Source organism: Lygodium microphyllum, chromosome 6 (assembly GCF_053477565.2).
Source record: "Lygodium microphyllum isolate KBCC chromosome 6, Lygodium_microphyllum_v1.1.10, whole genome shotgun sequence".
Taxonomy (NCBI): domain Eukaryota; kingdom Viridiplantae; phylum Streptophyta; class Polypodiopsida; order Schizaeales; family Lygodiaceae; genus Lygodium; species Lygodium microphyllum.
In genome coordinates, this window is record NC_141140.1 from 159603071 (window position 1) to 159621259 (window position 18189).

The following is an 18189-nucleotide window of genomic DNA, read 5'->3' on the forward strand; positions in this document are numbered from 1 at the left end:
GAGAATTCAAGGACAAAATTGTTTTATCCAAATTCAATGGCCAGTCATCTTCACTATCAGAATTAGAGGAATGGACCTCTAAGATGGAGTCTTATTTTGACATATTTCCTAAAACTGATGTTATGAAGATACACTTTGCCTCCTTGCACTTAGAAGGATTTGCCCACACTTGGTGGAGGTATATCAAGAAAGAGAATGTACTTATTGAGAATTGGGAAGCTTTCAAGGCACTTATGGCTGAAGTCTTTGTTTCACCTCTTGAAAAAGAGAAGTTAGAACGAAGATGGTATGGTTTGGAACAAAGGGGCCTAAGTGTAAGAGAATATACAAACCAATTCCTTAACTTGACCATGTATGTGGAAAACATCAGTGATGAGGCCAAGTTACACAAGTTCATGTATGGTTTAGAACCATCCTTGTCAGCTGATGTTATGGCGCAGAATCCTACTTCACTTTTCAAGGCTATTGAGCTTGCAGAGCGCTATGGAAGGAAGTATAAGAAAGAGTCTTCATTTCAGCCAAGTTATGGACAGCCAAGGACCGTTTTAAAGCAAGGGCAAGTTGGTAACAATTATGGCAGCAATCATATGCCTAGTGGGAGCTTACGGATACCAACTTATCCTCCATTTAATGCTTCTAGGCTTCAAAGCAATTTCAGGACAGCAAACAGTCCAAAGGTTGAATTTAAGCAAGGTGACAATAACCCTAAGTCTACTTCAGTCAATACAAATTCCATTTCTTTCCTAAGGCTTATGCTTCAAGTGTGGAGAAAAGTATACTCCTGACCATGCTTCAAAGTGTATATACAAAAATACCAAGCCAAAAATTCAGAGTATGCTAGTTCTTGAGGACTTTGAAAATGACATAGATGAAGTTAATGCAGTCACAATCAATGCTGAAAATGAAGATTTCGAGGATGATGGTGGACAGGAGTACTTCTATGATCCATCTGACTCTTTTCCTTTTGATCCAGGCGGTGATATCCCATTTGATCCTGGTGGATTTTGTAATGAGTTGCCTGCTGCCACTAATTGTTCTATCTCTATGGATGCTTGGACGGGATCTAAGAGCCCTAATACACTTCGTATGAAGGGAAGCATATGTGGAAAGCCAGTGTTCATCTTGATAGATAGTGGTAGTACTCACAGTTTTGTCAATAAATCTATTATGTACAAGTTGAATTGTGTTCCCACCGACTTACAGCAACCCATTCGAGTACAAGTGGCTAATGGTGAAGAGGAAACCAGTACGCAGATTTGCCCACAGGTTTCTTTGCAGATGGCTGAAAATTTTGAAGTCAAAGTAAACCTGATCACTTTGGAAATGGGGCCCATAGATATTGTACTTGGTTGTGATTGGTTGATGACCTTAGGCAGGATTACTATGGATTTCTCACAGTTATATATGGAGTTTTTCTCCAATGGACAGCTCATCCGTTTACAGGGGATTCCTAGTAGATCTGATTTTCAGCTTATCACCATTCAACAACTAAAGAAAGAGTACAAAAAGCGCTCACAGATATTTGTATTGCATTTGAACAAAGAAACACAGGATCAGCCCAATAATTCAGCAAACCATCCAGCCTTGACAGCTCTTCTTCAGGAGTATAGAGATTTATTTGAAGTACCTACTGCATTGCCTCCTAAGAGAGCGGTGGATTACCCCATTGATTTGGAACCCAACTCAAAGACAATCAATAAGCCACCTTACAAACTATCAAAATGTGAACGAGAGGAAGTAGCCAAGCAAATCAAAGAGCTTCTTGAAATGGGATTTATTGAACCCAGTTCTTCACCGTATGCATCCCTAGTCCTATTAGTCAAAAAGAAAGATGGATCTTTCAGAATGTGCATTGACTACAGGGATCTTAATAAGATAACAGTGAAGAACAGGTATCCTATACCCAGGATAGATGATTTGCTTGATGAGCTTAAGGGGGCTCGATTCTTCACGAAGATTGATTTGAGATCAGGGTATCATCAAATTCGCACGAGAGAGGGTGATGAGGTCAAGACTGCTTTTAGGACTGATCGTGGGCTCTACCATTTCTTGGTGATGCCATTCGGCCTTACAAACGCTCCAGCTACCTTTCAAAGCCTAATGAATAAGATTCTACAACCTTTCCTCTTTCAGTTTGTCTTGGTGTTCTTCGACGACATTTTGATCTACAGCAAGACTTTTCAGGATCATTTGTCGCATATGAGGAAGGTTTTTGATGTGTTGAGACATCATAGGCTTTTTGCTAAGGAGAAGAAGTGTTCTTTCATGCAGACTAAAGTGGAATACTTGGGACATATAGTCAGTGAAAAAGGAATACAGGCTGATCCCAAAAAGGTGCAATGCATAAAAGATTGGCCAACGCCTACTACTACTACCTCTCTTAGAGGATTTCTTGGTCTATCTTCATTCTATCGCAGATTTATAAAGCATTATGCGGCAATTGCAGCCCCTTTAACTGACAGGTTGAAGAAAGAGGCTTTCTTTTGGGATGCTCTTGCAGATAGTAGCTTCAACCAGTTAAAGGAATTACTTACCTCTGCTCCTATTCTTGTATGCCCGGATTTCTCTAAAGAGTTTACTATACAGTGTGATGCTAGTGGCCGTGGCATTGGGGCTGTTTTGCTTCAGGAGCATGGAGTAATTGCATTTGAAAGCCGTAAGCTTACTGATAAGGAGATGGCCATGAATGTTTATGACCAGGAAATGTTGGCTATTCTGCATGCAATCAAGAAATGGCACCATTACTTATATGGCAGCCGATTCAGAGTACATAGTGATCATCGGGTACTCAAGTATTTCCTTACTCAGTCAAATCTTACTCCAAAGCAACGACGATGAGTAGCAACATTACAAAATTATGACTTTGACATCACTCATACAAGGGGCAAAGATAACATAGTGGCTGATTCTCTCTCTCGTATGTGGGCCTGCAAAGTATCAGCCATGACAGAATTACATAGTGATTGGATTGAAGAGCTACAAGAGGCATATCTCTTAGATGAGGAATTCAGCCAAATCTTTCAGAAATTACAGCAAGGTCTTATGGAAGAAAACTTACATTACCAGCTTAAAAATGGTCTTATTTGGTGGAAGGGCAAGATTGTTATTCCCTCTACTTCTTCTTTCAAGCGAAAAATTATAGAGGAGTTGCATTCTTCGCCTTTAGCTGGACACTTGGGAGTTTTCAAGACTTATGACAGGATCAGCAAGAGCTTTTATTGGAAAGGACTGTGGAAAGATGTCAAGGACTTCGTTATGAAGTGTGTGCCTTGTCAGCAAAATAAGGATAGCACCCATAAGCCAGGAGGTTTGTTGCAGCCATTGCCTATTCCTACGGGTAAATGGACTCATATTACTATGGACTTTATCACTGGCTTACCTACTACAAAGAAGGGGTGGAATAGTATTTATGTGGTGGTTGACAGACTCACCAAAGCAGCTCATTTTATCCCAACAAAAATTCAGTTTACTGCTTCTCAGGTGGCCAACCAGTTTATGGAGCATATTTTCAGATTACATGGATTACCGCAGGTGATTGTCCATGATAGGGACTCAAAGTTTATGAGTAACTTTTGGCAAGCGGTATTTACATCTATGGGTACCAAGTTGGCTCCATCTACGGCTTATCATCCCCAAACTGATGGACAGATAGAGAGAGTTAATAAATGGTTGGAGACTTATCTTCGCCATTTTTGCTATGATGTCCAAACCTCATGGGATTCTTGGTTACACCTGGCTGAGTTTGCTTATAATAATTCCACTCATGCGAGCATAGGAGTTTCACCCTTTAAGGCTTTGTATGGTTACAAGGTGCCCCTACCCACAATCATTTTTAACGAAAAGATCAACCCTCATGGGAAGGAAGAGTTGGAAAGAATGCAGACCCTTCTTCAGCAATGCAAGGTGAATCTAAGGAAGACTCAAGATCAGATGAAGATGTATGCTGATGAGAAGAGGAGGCCTTTAGAGTTCCAGGAAGGAGAGCTGGTTTTGTTGAAGGTGCCCAAATCCAAGTACTCTACATTGAAAGATGGATCCAGTAATAAGCTTGCCCACAGATTCTATGGCCCTTACAGGATCCTTAAGAGGATTGGAGATTTGGCATACAGACTAGAGCTTCCCTCTTCTACAAAGATTCATAACGTCTTCCATGTTAGTCAGCTCAAGCCCTATTATGGTGATCCAGTGGATTTAGTTCAGTACATCCCAGAGGCTGTTATAGGTCAGCGTGAAAAGAAGCTTCGATCACATTCTATTGTGGAATATTTGATTAAGTGGAGAGGTTTACCCTCTGAAGAGGCTTCTTGGAGACCTGATTCAATATTGGATGAGTATCCATACTTGAAAGATACATTGGTGGCTGAAGTCTATTGCTTATGGAGCTAGTATTGGTGCAGACTGGTTCAGGACAGCACGCTGTTTTAAAACAGTTTTTGTCGTACTTTATTTTCAGAATTGAGCTATCTACATGAGCTTAAAGTACTCTTCAAGAGCTTCGTTTTGATATGTGGTACATCTCATTTGGACACTTCTATCAAAAGTTATGGTAGATTTGGTCCAGCAGGGACTGTTATTTCAGCAAGCTGTCTGCTTTCTTCTGGAACTATTTGTTGAAGATTCTATGGCTCCAATGGCTTCTAAAGTTTTTCAAATCATGTATATAGCGGGGTCCTCTTTCCGTTCTTCAAATTCAGCCCTTGTAATGATAATTCTTCACTCATTCCCCATTTGTAAAGCTGTAAAACAGAGTAGTACTCTGTTCTATCCATCTCTTCTTTAGTTCTTTTTAGGTTTGTTTTTTAGGACAAAAACTTTTGGGAAGGGATGGATTGTAAGAAGCTGGGAATAGTTAGAATGCAAATAATATGCCATGTCACATTGACACTGGTATATAAGGAGAGAAGTTGTAATTTTTCACATCTTTTGACAAATCAATACATTTACAATCTTTCTCTCCCTTCTTGCTCCAAGCTTCCATGGCTTCTTCATCTTTCCTGTCTTTCTCTCTCCAATTCTAGTCTTTCTCTCTCCTCGTCACTCTATTTCTCTCTCTTCCTGCAGTCTTTCTCTCTCCTCTGCAGTCTTTCTCTCTCCTCTTTCTCTCTCCCTAGTTCTCTCTCTGACAGACTTGCTCTATTTCGCTTCAGGTTTTTGTGAGGATGCTATCTCTTGGTGCTTCGGATGTTCCAGTTCCAAAGAGGGGTGCCATACAGCGGAAGAAGAAGTCTCGGTGTTATTATTATGGCAAGAAGGGTAACCTCCGGAAGGACTATAGGACATTAGCAGCTTTACGACAGGAGCAAGTGCAAACGGTGACAATGGGTGACACCTCTTTCAACGAGCCTTCCTCTTCTCTAGGTCCCAGTTTAGACTCCAACTATGTGGCCCCGACGATGGCTCCAAGCGCCTCCCTTCTAGGAGGCTAGTACAGGTAATGGGGTCATTCCTCACAACTCTCCAGTGCCAAAGAGGGTGTGTGAGAGGGTGGTGAGATGGGGTAGGTAAACTTCATCTATACAGGTATACATTGCACAAGCTCCAAAGAGGGGTTTCCCCGATGCACCGACCGAAGTTTGGCAGATTCAAATCCTGGCACTGGGATTGATATCCAAGCTCATGATAAGCTGGTTATTTGATAGAGAGCGGAATTAGCTCCTAGTCTGAGTTCACATGAGGAGACACTTTGACGGTCAAGCGGGGAATCCATGGTCACATATGTTCCGAGGCATTTTTGACAAGATGGTCTTGTATACTACTGCAAGACACTGTTGATACATATTGAGAGTTGCTATGCTTCTTCTCTATTTTCAAGAGCTGGTATAATCAACATTGACATCAGGTTCTCTCCGAGGCACCTTAGTGGTGGCTTGCGCACCCACTGCTTGGGTATCCATGGTTCTACTCTGATGGTCCTTCTTGTAGGTACTATGATGGGATTTTGTCACGGACATGCCATGATCAAGTGTACAAATTAATTCTTGATCATGCCACATGAATCCACACCCCATGCGAATGCACTCTTAACAAGATATCCTAGAGCCAACCATACCCTTGCCATGTCATCATAGAACCTTCTAGAAGATATGCCATGTCATCGTCTACATCATCAATGATGTCATCATGGAACATTCTAGAAGATCTTTAGCCACCCTCCAATACCTATAAAAGGAAGGGCTCACCATAGAGCTCCTCAATCTTGCCAATGCCAGTCTTGGAAGCTCAAGGAGTCAAGACCTCCAAGTAAGTAACTTCGAGTTCCAATTCTAGTTCTTGTCTAGTCAGTTCCAATTCTAGTTCTTGTCTAGTCATGGTATGTAGTCTTGTCTTGTCTTCCATTATACTCCCGTTGTCTTGTCACCTTGTAATCTCGTAGTACGAGATCTTATTTGGTATTGTCTTATATCTTATTCATCCCCGTCAAGGGAGATCTTGTAATTCTGATATCTTGTATCCATACCTATGGTCCTGGGTTGTGGGATCCTTCATATCCTATCAAGTCTATTGTCTATACCTACGGTCCCGAGTTGTGGGATTTTTCATATCTTGTTAAGTTATCATTGTAACTTAGATCCCTACGTGGGATTATCTTGAAATCAAAATTCTTGCAACAAATCTTACATCTAGTCTAGTAGTCTCTCGAGTACAGTCTAGTACTCCCATAACAATTTAGTAAGACTACTTTCTATCCCTACTGAGCACAATGGAGGCAACCCTTGAAAGAATCTTTGCTTCTCTTCAAAAACTCCAACAATAAATTCCTGACTTGAATAAACGACAAGCACAACTTCAAATACAACACCCTATGCATCTAGGCCCTATATTTCAAGAGATGCAAGACTAGATCCGAGACCCTTGCAGAACAATAGAGAAAATCATCAGATCATTATGCGTGTTTATCAACTACCAACAAGAGAACCCAAGATCAGCATGCCGAAGAAGTTCAATGGTGACCATTCAAAGTTCAAGGAATTCCGACAACAAGTAAAGCTTTATATCCGCATGCAACCGGATAGGTATCCAGATGATCCTTCCAAGGTGGGATTCATTGGGACTTTGCTCTGTAGTCAAGCTTTATTATGATTCGCCTCAATCTTGCAAAAGAATATACCAATATTTCACAACTATGAGGCATTTCTTTGTGAGCTCACTTCCACATTTGGAGATGCAAACACTAATCGAGTAGCAGAAACAAAACTTTGGAAGCTAGAACAAGGTAATAGCCATGCCTTATGCATCTGAATTTAGGCAATTAATATGTGACCTCACCTGGCATGAGGAGTATTTTATCAGCCAATTTAGATGGGGACTTCAAGATGACATGAAGGATGAAACCAATCTTCCTTCTCGGATAGGGGGGTAAATAACCTGATTAAGCACTATTTACAGCAATTAACAAATTCACAAAACTGAAATACACACTTTACCATATAATCTTGGACATTGGCCACCCTATTAGCCCCAAAATTGGCGCCCCTTTCAATATTTATTTAACTTAATTCAAGAAGAAGTTGATATACAATGGGATTCTCCCAATCCCTTTCGATATTCCAACTCCCCTTGCTGTCCAAAATGACCAGTAAGTCTTCAATCTAATTCGCCCCTTGATTCGGGCAGTCAATTGGCCTTCACCCACTTTGATGGAGATGGAAAATGCCCCAAATTCATCGATTCCCTCCACTTGAATTTGACCACAAACAGCTTCAGCCCTGTTGAATCCAAGTCTTAGAGCCTCCAATTTTTGGCACGCTTCCGGAGGCTGCTGCTAAACCCTAATTTCTACTACAAATTAGGGTTTACAAAAGATAAACCTAAAATTTCTCAACTTCTAGTGATCTCAATGCCGTAATCTTCGGAGCAAGGCTGTAGAAAGGCTGAGAGATCAAAGAGAATTCAGACTTTCTTCGTGAAGAACTAAAGAAAATCTGTCATTTACTACTGTTGCCCTATCTCGACAGCTTGTAAATGCAAATAATTGAAGAAAATCAATCATTTATTGCTACTGCCCTGTCTCAATAGCTGTAGATGCTATCACCTCCTGTTGATTGGTCTTCTCCTACCCCTGCCTATCTCAAAACATCCTCCAATGGCTGCAAATCAGACCAGTATCATCTCCTCCCTCTCTCTCGCAGGCTGAATATACTAAAAATACCTCTCTCCAATCTCTAAAGATGTTTATCAACCTTGCATGGGCATTTTTCACAAGTGGCAGCCTTCCCAAATGGTTTTTCCAATATTATCCATGATTAAATATTAATTTTCAATCTTTAAATACTGAAAATTAATCTAATAATTATTTCGATGCCCTGAAAAATAATCTGACTAGCCAATAATTAAATTTGCTAGGCAACTTCCATTCCCATGTCTCTACACCATCTTTGACCATTAGATTGGCATTAGGTACCATTAAACGCCGCTTCCCTAGTGTCACCAACTGACACTTATGGCCAAATAAATGACCTAGGCCAACAACTAACACCAAATACCACCAAGTATCTCTGCTGGCATAACTTATAGCAACTTTTGCCTTTGACATTCCGTGATTTCCTCGGGTCTTGCACTCGTAAATTTACTCTAATCCCAATTACACCTCACATGTGCAACATTTACTTAACCGTGTGATTTAAAATTAATCCACATGTTAAGTGAGGTTTCAAAAATACATCCTCATGACAGACCTCATGCTCACTATGCCTAAGGCAAAAATACTCAACGATTATATCATGCAAGCTATCCAATGTGATAATACACTGTTTGAGAGTAAGCAAGAAAAGCAAGAAGAATTAAGGCCTTGCCAATGAAACCTGGCCCCAATCAGAGAAAAAACCAAGCCCAAACTGATGCAAATAGATAATACCAAATTCCAACCCTTAACCCCACAAGAAAATCAAAGACGAAGAGAGAATCATCTATACCCATATTGTGGAAACCTTGGACACATTGCCCTAAATTGCCCAAATAAGATAGCAAGAATCCCAAGAGTTGTTGTAACCATCCACGAGTAGGAAAACGAGGATGTCCGGTTGTAAATAAGACCATACAACTGGAACTTGATATAAGAAAGCGTCTCTTGATCCCAACCACATCCATGGAAACTTTTCTTGTCACAGTCCAAATGACTCTTTCTCTCAAAGCCCTAGTCAACTCCGGGGCCTCCACATGTTTCATTGATAATGGCTTTGAGAATAGATACCAGATTCCAGTTCTCCAAAAGCCCAATCCTGCACCAGCTGAAGTCGTGGATGAAAGACCTCTAACATCTTAAGATATTACCAAGGAAACCCGACCACTCATGTTAACTCTTGGCAATCACAAATCTCGTGTATGCTTTAATGTCATATCAAATCCCACAAATCCAATCATCCTTGGGATGCCTTGGCTAAAGAAACACAATCCAGAAATTGACTAGCTTAAGTAAAAGATTACAGATCGTGAAAATTAAGGAAAGTTGGTATATCTAGGAGCCAAAGTCTTTATGCACACAAGGCATGAACCGAACTACATGATATATCATATACCAGCTCGAGAATCTAGTAAGGATGAGTCAGTCAAGCTACCAAGCCAGTATTAAGAATTCCAAGATATCTTTGAAAAAAAAACACAAATCTCTTGTCTGAACACCCACCATATGATTGTGCTACAGAACTCCATGAGAGGGCTCAACCACCTTTTGGACCAAGCTACAAGCTATAACCTAATGAACTAGCTGAACTACACAAGAACGTTGATGAGAACTCAACCAAGGGGTTCATTAGGCACTCTTAAATCCCCTCTTGGATCCCCAATTATGTTCGTAAAGAAAAAAGACGGATCACTTCGAATATGTGTGGATTATCAAGCACTCAACAAGATAACAGTCAAGAATCAACACCCTATGCCTTTGACACGAGCTCTTGGAATGTCTTGGAAAAGCCAAGATCTTCACAAAGATTGATCTTCGAGGGGCTTACAATCTTGTATAGATCAAAGAAGGGGACAAATGGAAGATAGCCTTTCGCACATGGTCACTTTGAGAATGTTGTTATACCATTCAGTCTCACCAATGCTCCTGCAATGTTCCAATATATGATGAATGATATCTTTCGAGAGCATCAAGATGATTTTATAGTAATAAACTTAGATGATATCTTGATATTCTCAAAAGATCCAAAGGAGCATGAGCACCATGTAAAATTAGTTTTGGAAAAGCTCAGAGAAAAAAAACTATATGCAAAACTTGAGAAGTGTTTCTTCCATTAAATAGAAGTGAAATTCTTGGGGTACAATGTCTCCCAAAGAGGAATCTTAATGAATCCCAAAAAGATCAAGACTATTCTTGACTAGTAGACACCCACATGTGTCTGCGATGTCCAATGCTTCCTTGGCTTTGCCAACTTCTACAGGATATTTATCAAGTATTACTCAAAGATAGTCCTCACCAAACTCACAGAAAACTCAAAGTTCTCATGGACCCCAGAAGCTGAGAAGGCCTTCCAGACCCTAAAGATCGCTTTCACCACTACCCCAATCCTAGTCCACCCATATCCTACCAAGCCATTTTTCTTGGAGACCGATGCATCAAACTATGCCTTAGAAGCCATCTTGTCCCAACATGGAGATGATGGTCATATGCATCTAGTGGCATTCCACTCAAGGCTAAAAAATACAATCCATAAAGTTATTGTCTATACAGATCACAAAAATCTAGAATTTTTTTATGACAACACGTATCCTCAATCGAAGACAATAGCGTTGGAGTAACCTCTTCACTAGTTTTGACTTTGTCATCACCTATCACCTAGGACGCCAACAATGCCAATCAGATGCTTTATCAAGAAGATCCTACCTAGCACCTAAGAAGAAAGAAAAAGCTTTTGATCAACAACGAGTAATACTACTCAAGCCAAAGCACCTCCAGCTAGTAGCCATCTCCAATTGTCACCAAGATGACCCTACCTTGATCCAATTAATCCATGAAGCCCTACCACATGATGATTTGGCCAATAATGTTAAGAGAAAAATCAAGAAGAAAAAGGAAATGAAGTTTGTGAGTTTCAGAAAACTAATGGATTGTTATACTATAAGGATCTACTTTACATCCCTCCAGAAAAGCCGAGACTCCAGGTACTCCAACAACGCCATGACACCCCAACAGCAAGATACTTTGGAGTTAATAAGACCTTAGAGCTTATTTCAAGATATTTTTGTGGCCCCAAATGTGGAAAGAAGTTAAGGAATATATAAAATCATGTGATACCTACAACATGGCCAAGGTACCTCGTCATAAGCCACATGGCCTTTTGTAATCCTTACCCATTCTAGCACGACCTTGGTCTACTTTGCCCATGGATTTCATAATAAATCTTCCCAAATCAGACAAATATGACTCTATTCTTGTTGTGGTAGATAGGTTCACAAAAATGTCACATTTTATCCCTACCACCAAGACCATCACAGGCCCAGCTACCGCTAGACTCTTCCTTGAATACATTTTCAAATTACATGGACTCCTAAACGACATCATCAATGATGATTGAGGTCCCCAATTCATATCTAGTTTTTGGAAGAGCCTTTGCAACCTCCTTGGAGTCCAAATTAAATTATCCACAACCAATCATTCACAAATTGATCATCAAACAAAACAAGCAAAACAAGTCTTGGAACAATATCTCCACTGCACCACCAACTACCATCAAAATGATTGGTTTGAGCTCTTGTCCTTTGCAGAGTTTTCTTATAATAATAGTATCCATACATCTATCAAGCAAACTCCTTTCTTTGCAAACTATGGCCAACATCCAAGGATGGATGTATATCTCTCCAATCAAGTAAAGAACCCTACTGCCCGAGATAAAGCTCAAAACCTAGCAAATATACACCAAGAACTCAAGCAGCAAATCCAAAAGACTCAAAATCAATACAAGCACTATACAGGCCAACATCATCTCCAACATCCAACATACAAAGTCGGTGATAAAGTATGGTTACTCATACATAAACTCCAAACAACAAGGCCCTTCACTAAGCTAGACTACCAAAGATTTGGGCCCTTCACTATCATAGCCCAAATCAATCCAATTGCTTACCAACTCTAACTCCCCATCACCATGAAGATCCATCCAATCTTCCATGTTTCCTTGCTTCAGCCATACCATAGCTCACCGTTAAGGGGGAAGAGATCTAATCCCCCACCACCTGTCCAGATTGAAGATCATGATGAATTTGAGGTTGAGCATGTCTTAGACTTGATCTCCTGAGATCGATTGGAATACCTTGTTCACTAGAAAGAATATGACAACAATGATCGCACTTGGGAACCTGCAGAATATCTCCAAAGAGCACCTCTCAAAGTTAAAGAATTTCACAAGAGGAATCCAACGAAACTTGGACCAAACCACCAAATTTGTATTACATTCACTCCATGATTCAAAACTTCATCATTCCATTCATCGGAGTTTCTTCTCTCTTCTTTTCTCTTCTCCATGTTTGCCGAGTTCACTCCGTGTTCCTCCCCACAAACCCTATTGTCTCGCTGATACGTCGTCTTTTGACCAGGGGTGGGGGGGGAGGGGGGAGGAGTTTGTTGTGGTTTTGGGGAGTGGTGTGTACCATCTAGCACAAAGAGGTTTAGGAGATGATGTAGGTACTCAAACGAGATGAGAATGATAGATATACATGGATTAGATTCACAACTGAGGATATCTACATTGTGGAGTGCTGCTTTGCCCCAGCCACCTCCAAATATGTTACCACAAGAGACAAGCCATCGTACCTCCTCTATATCAGCATCATGGAGTTTACTAGCATGCAGGCATCTTCTTGCAGGATACTTTAAGCCCAGAGACCCAACCAGTAAGCAAAACTGTTTCACACATCAAAGGCATATACGAGGGGTTGGATCTAGAGAAGGTGGGCCTTCTTAGAACTTCGTACAATATGATACACATTACACTGTATGGGGGACATCTGGACTGGGAAGAGCACACAGCTTGCAATGTTTAGTGGCCTGGCATGATGGCCATCATCAACGGGTTCACATGCTTTGTATTTAAATATAGTTCTAGCATAGTCGACTATGTTATCGGCTTTGTCTCCCTAGTGGCTTTGATGATTTGATCTCAAAATTTACAATTTCAGATCAGCCTATTGAAGTAGGGGCAGACCATGCCCACCATCTGTCGATGACTTATTTTTTCCCGAGTATATTTTATGCACATAGTGCGACTCATTGTGTTTGCCCATCCAATTGAGTTGTTGATCATTCATACCTATCTTAGAATTGCAGGTACATCACACAACCACTTATCCAGCATAGACCACAACACTCCAAAATTTTCCAGGAAAACCACCCATCTCTAACTCCACAAATTTTGCAAATTTTGGTTGACATGGGTCTGCATATGCCTATGGAGGAGATTACTATCTAACTTGCAGCCTCACTTCACATCTTTGTTGCGAGTTGTCTTCCACAACTCTAACTACTGCTGACACTCACGGCCCACAGGGGACCATACCTCAAATTGCTGCTTATGATAATGAGTGCCACAAGAAAAGGACATGTCTATAGGGAGAAGTAAACATGGAGCCCACTGCTCAGAGAATATGATACAAGCAGAGATCTTTCTTATTAGCATTACATAAGGCCAATGAGGCCTATGAGACAATCCAGAGTACATCCATGTCTAATGTCATAACAGTAAAATAAGTGGCCTATGAAACAATGCTGAAAATAAGTACACAATGAGACAATGCTAGAGCACAAGCATGTCTAGTCTTGTCTTTTTGGTAGAATGAAAAATAAGTCCTATTCTAGCACCACTATTTAAAACTGTAGTGGAGATTATAGGCTGCAGTTGATCATGCAAGGCAATGAAAGGCCAAACATGCCTACTGATGTGTACAAGACCCCCATGCTTCTTCTTGGATGAGGAGAGTATGAGTGCCCTAAGATTCATCATACCAACTTTTCTAGGGGACATTCTTGCTTGAAGGTGTGACAGATGGTTTGGTATGATGATGAACCTTAGGACACTCACACGTGGCAGTTTATGAATGGAATGTTGAGGCAAACTATGTCATGAGGTCCTCGAGTGGTACGTGGGTCCATATTCTACAAAAGCAATATACAAGTGGGAGTGTCTCTGATGAACTGGTAGTGGCAGGAGTAACTCTAGGGGATACTCAGCATTGACACGTGGGTAACTAGATTATGTTGAAGCAGGCAGTTTTCTAGCAAGATTATGACCCTATTTGGACCTTCAACTGTCCTGCAACCATAATACTCCTGCCCATGCACTCTACTTTAGTAAAGACCCCCATGTCAATAAGTTGCAAGAATCACAAGCATATATCTTGGGTGGAAACTCTGAACTTGATATGGTTAGATCCTAGCACTCGTTACTATGACAAGATACAGGGTGCTTCATATCACACCATAAGCAAAGCCTTTCTTGCTAAAACACCATGGGTTTGAAGCTTTTATTTATCTTCTAGCTTTATCCACAGTGCAGCCAACCCAAGTTGTATTAGGATTATTGATGTTGATTCTTTCCATGGAAAATAATCAATTAGATAGGTTACAAAAAAGACGGATTGTCCTTTTCCTTACCAATCAGATAACAGAAATCAGTTCTGTTGACTTGTAGTGTTCCCTACTCCCTCTCAATTATTATCACAAAAGAACACCATCTACACCTTTATAATAATGCAGGGATGATCATATCACAAGTACCAATAATTCCAAAATGAAACATTTTACCTGAGAACAAAAAAGTGTAAAGGAAAACCTGCAATTAAAATATGTTTTGACCTCTACATCATTTTAAGACACCCAGTGAAGCATGTACCACTTCCAAATGGTCTTAACAGTATTTTGCATGAAAAAGAGTAAACCTTGTCATTCTCATCAGTGTTATGCCGCAACCAAGCGTAAGCCTCTCTAAAATCATCGAAAACATGGAGTCCATCCCCAGTATGAGAAGTAAGCACAATAGAGGGAGCTGAATAAGCTTCTGCCGCTGCCCATACACAATGGACCTGAAAAAACAATGACCAATTATCCACAATCAATGTTCTGATAAAGGGGAACTGCAATGCACACCCATAATATAAGTGTTTCTGAGAATAAAGAAGAACTGAAAGTTGAAAGCAACAAAGATCATAATCTTTCTTCTTGCTTAAAAGGAGGTTGAGCACACGACAGCTTCTATATGAATCACCTATAGACACAACCACCACGAATAGCCAGGAAAAACATTTCATTCTATCTGCAGGAAAGTTCAAGCTGATGCATTCTGAAACGGGCATTAAAATCATGTGTTGTTTCACTCTTTTCCATTTTTCTGAGGAACGTTTTTTGTTTTTGGTCCAAACATGGGCCTATCATTTCACCATGTGAGTAACAAACACATAACTAATGCTAAATACTCCCGAGATGCATATATGCACACATATATGCATGCACACACACTAGCCTCCACTACCAAGCTGCTTACCTTCTTGCCTGTCTGCCTGCCTGCATAAATGCATGCATGCATAAGTCTGTTTACTCACTGACCTTTCATTATGTTTGCCCATGCATCCATACCATCATCGTCAATAGTTATAGAAACCCAAATATGAACATTAGATACACAGTATCACCCTCCTTAGAAGTTCCAACAAGCAGGGGCCTTCTTATTTTTCAATTGCCTGATTCCAACAAGCAGGGACTTTCTTCTTTTGCAATTGGCTGATTCCACCAGTCATCACACCCCAAACACTTGGCCCTTTCATGATGAATTAGGCAAGAATCTAGATATGTAACTCAGCAAGAAGGGAAGTAACTGCAATGACAGACTGGACACCTTTTTTACTTATAAACAGGATATTTACTCAAACCATTGTTACTTGCCTTTATCTTGGACCACAATACAGGCATTTTTAAACCACTCACCTCTGTGTATAACATATTACAATGTGCAATTGCAACTACAAAGCTCAAGATCATTCATAAATGCAACAACGCAACATGTTTGACAAATGAGACTTAATTACCAAATGCATGAAACAATTAATTGAGCTTGTTGATTTAATCTATAAGGTAGGTGCCACCACCATATGAATTTACTCCTAAGTGGCTCCAGACATGATGGGCATCACACATATTGCATTAGTAACAATGCAAGACATGGGTAGGACCTTGCAATGTTTAATTACCAAAAGTTGGAAGTGTTTAATTACCAAGATTTGGAAGTGAATAGTGCGAACAACATGAAGGTAGGCTTTCAATCATATGTGGTATGGACAGGTTCATACCATATGGTTTGTACCATACTATATCATACAGATTCATACAAAAAAAAACTGCAGCTTTTGTTCCCCACATCTACAATGACCCTTGGGGTGCAGTAGCTGTTTTTGGACTGTTGATCACTGTTTTCTGCTCATTTTATGACCATTTTGTTGACTCTTTTGCACATAGGCTCTCTATAGAAGAACCTCAAGGCTCATGCCTCATTCATCAAGCATAAAGCTCTCACTCTCACTCACTCACTCTCTCTATCTATCTAGGAGATCTCAATGGAGGGAGATGTCATTCTACTAGGGGACTTTAATGTCAAGACAGCCACCGAGTGTCTTTCTTTGATGCATAGAGTATGAGAGGTATCGTGTAGAGATGGACACAACACATGGACTAGCCATACTCAATGGTATAACTCAATATCCTCTATCAGGTGAATTTACATGTTACCCTCTCTACATGAGGCTCTACATACAGCAGCTAGTGCAGCATTTCCACTCACCACAAATATAGAGAACTCCCTTCAGGGTGATACCTCAAAATAGTTGGTATGATGATGATTGTTGCAAGACCAAGGCTCATTTACAAAGAGAGGTGGCATTCGGATCCACTAGTCACAAACAAGCATAGCTACTCCTCAGACTACAACACCCTTATGTTGGGAATAAAGGCTCACTGTGCCTTTTACGGTGTTCAGGTGTGCACGCACCCTTACACTTGTACTTTATATATATTATCAAAACCTAAAGTGCTATATCTTGTCATTGTACCAAAACACTTTGTGTGTCGTGCTCTAACTCTTTTTTGCTCACTCTCCCTACTCTGAACTCTGCATTCAAACTGATTTGCACTCTATCTCAATCCTTGCACATCGACATCAAACTAGTATCAGAGCGGGCAAGAGGCAGCTCAAGAGTGCACGAGTCCCAAGACAATGAATAGACGAGCAAGTCGAACAAGTTGACGTGTCCAAGCAGACTCGACTAGCGAGCAACACATAGGCTGCAACGATCACAACCACGTACAATCAACAAATGACAAAGGAGTTGCGACGGGTCGGTTACGGCACTCAGCACATGACAAATCAGGCGAGTAGTGACTAGACGTGGCACGGGCGATAGGCACACAGGTCCAACGAGCAACGAGCAACTAGCGAGGTCCAACGGGCAACTAGCGCAGGTCCAGCACGTGACGGGGCCACGATTTGTCGGCCCAAGTAGAGATCACGCCTGGTCAACATCTTGACAAGCCTGATTTTCTTCCATTTTTTTTTATATCCTACAATCCTTTTTTCTCCTCCCCTACCGGGCGCTCGCGTGCAAAAGCACAATGTGCAATCTTGGCCTAAAAGTTTAGAGCTTTTCTCGAATTTGGGAACTGTGATGCAAAACAAGACAATCTCAATCCAAAAATTGCAAAATCGGTGCACATTTTCTTGGGACATTTTGGGGCTTTTCACATTTTAGTGAAATTTCTTTAATTTCACTCAAACTTGTGCACACCGAACCTAAGAAAATTGGGGCTTTTGCAAAATTTCTTCAATTTGTGAAACAATTGCCTGGTATATGTACTTGGGTACATGTATTGATGTAATCTGGATAGATTTCCTTTTGAAAATTTGGGGCTTTTGACTGAAATTGTCAAATTTTGCCCGTGAATGCTTTTGGAGCAGAAATTGCAGTCAAATTTTGGGGATTTCACATGTAATTGGTGCCTTGGTCTCTGAATGTGACTGGAATTGTTTGTGGAGTGCAGAGTAGCAAACACTCTCTAATTCTGAAAATCTATTTGCAGATCTGAAATTTCTGCAATTTTTTTATTTTCACTGCTGGTTGGTACTTACAGTGTACCGTGATCACTTGTGTGACATTTGGGCTTACATTTGGTGACTTTTGAGTCAATTTAGTGCTGTAAATTATGGCTGGAAATAG

The 18189-nt window shown here is 40.6% G+C and overlaps 1 protein-coding gene across 1 annotated transcript in view; it reads right to left on the reverse strand.

Annotated features, from left to right (window-relative positions):
• Positions 1–18189, reverse strand: part of STT3A (staurosporin and temperature sensitive 3-like A) — a 74508-nt gene that overhangs the window by 8264 nt on the left and 48055 nt on the right. The window contains exon 17 of the mRNA XM_087680337.1: positions 14869–15012. Coding sequence (XP_087536463.1) covers positions 14869–15012 — 144 coding nt within the window. The remainder of the gene's footprint in view (positions 1–14868; positions 15013–18189) is intronic.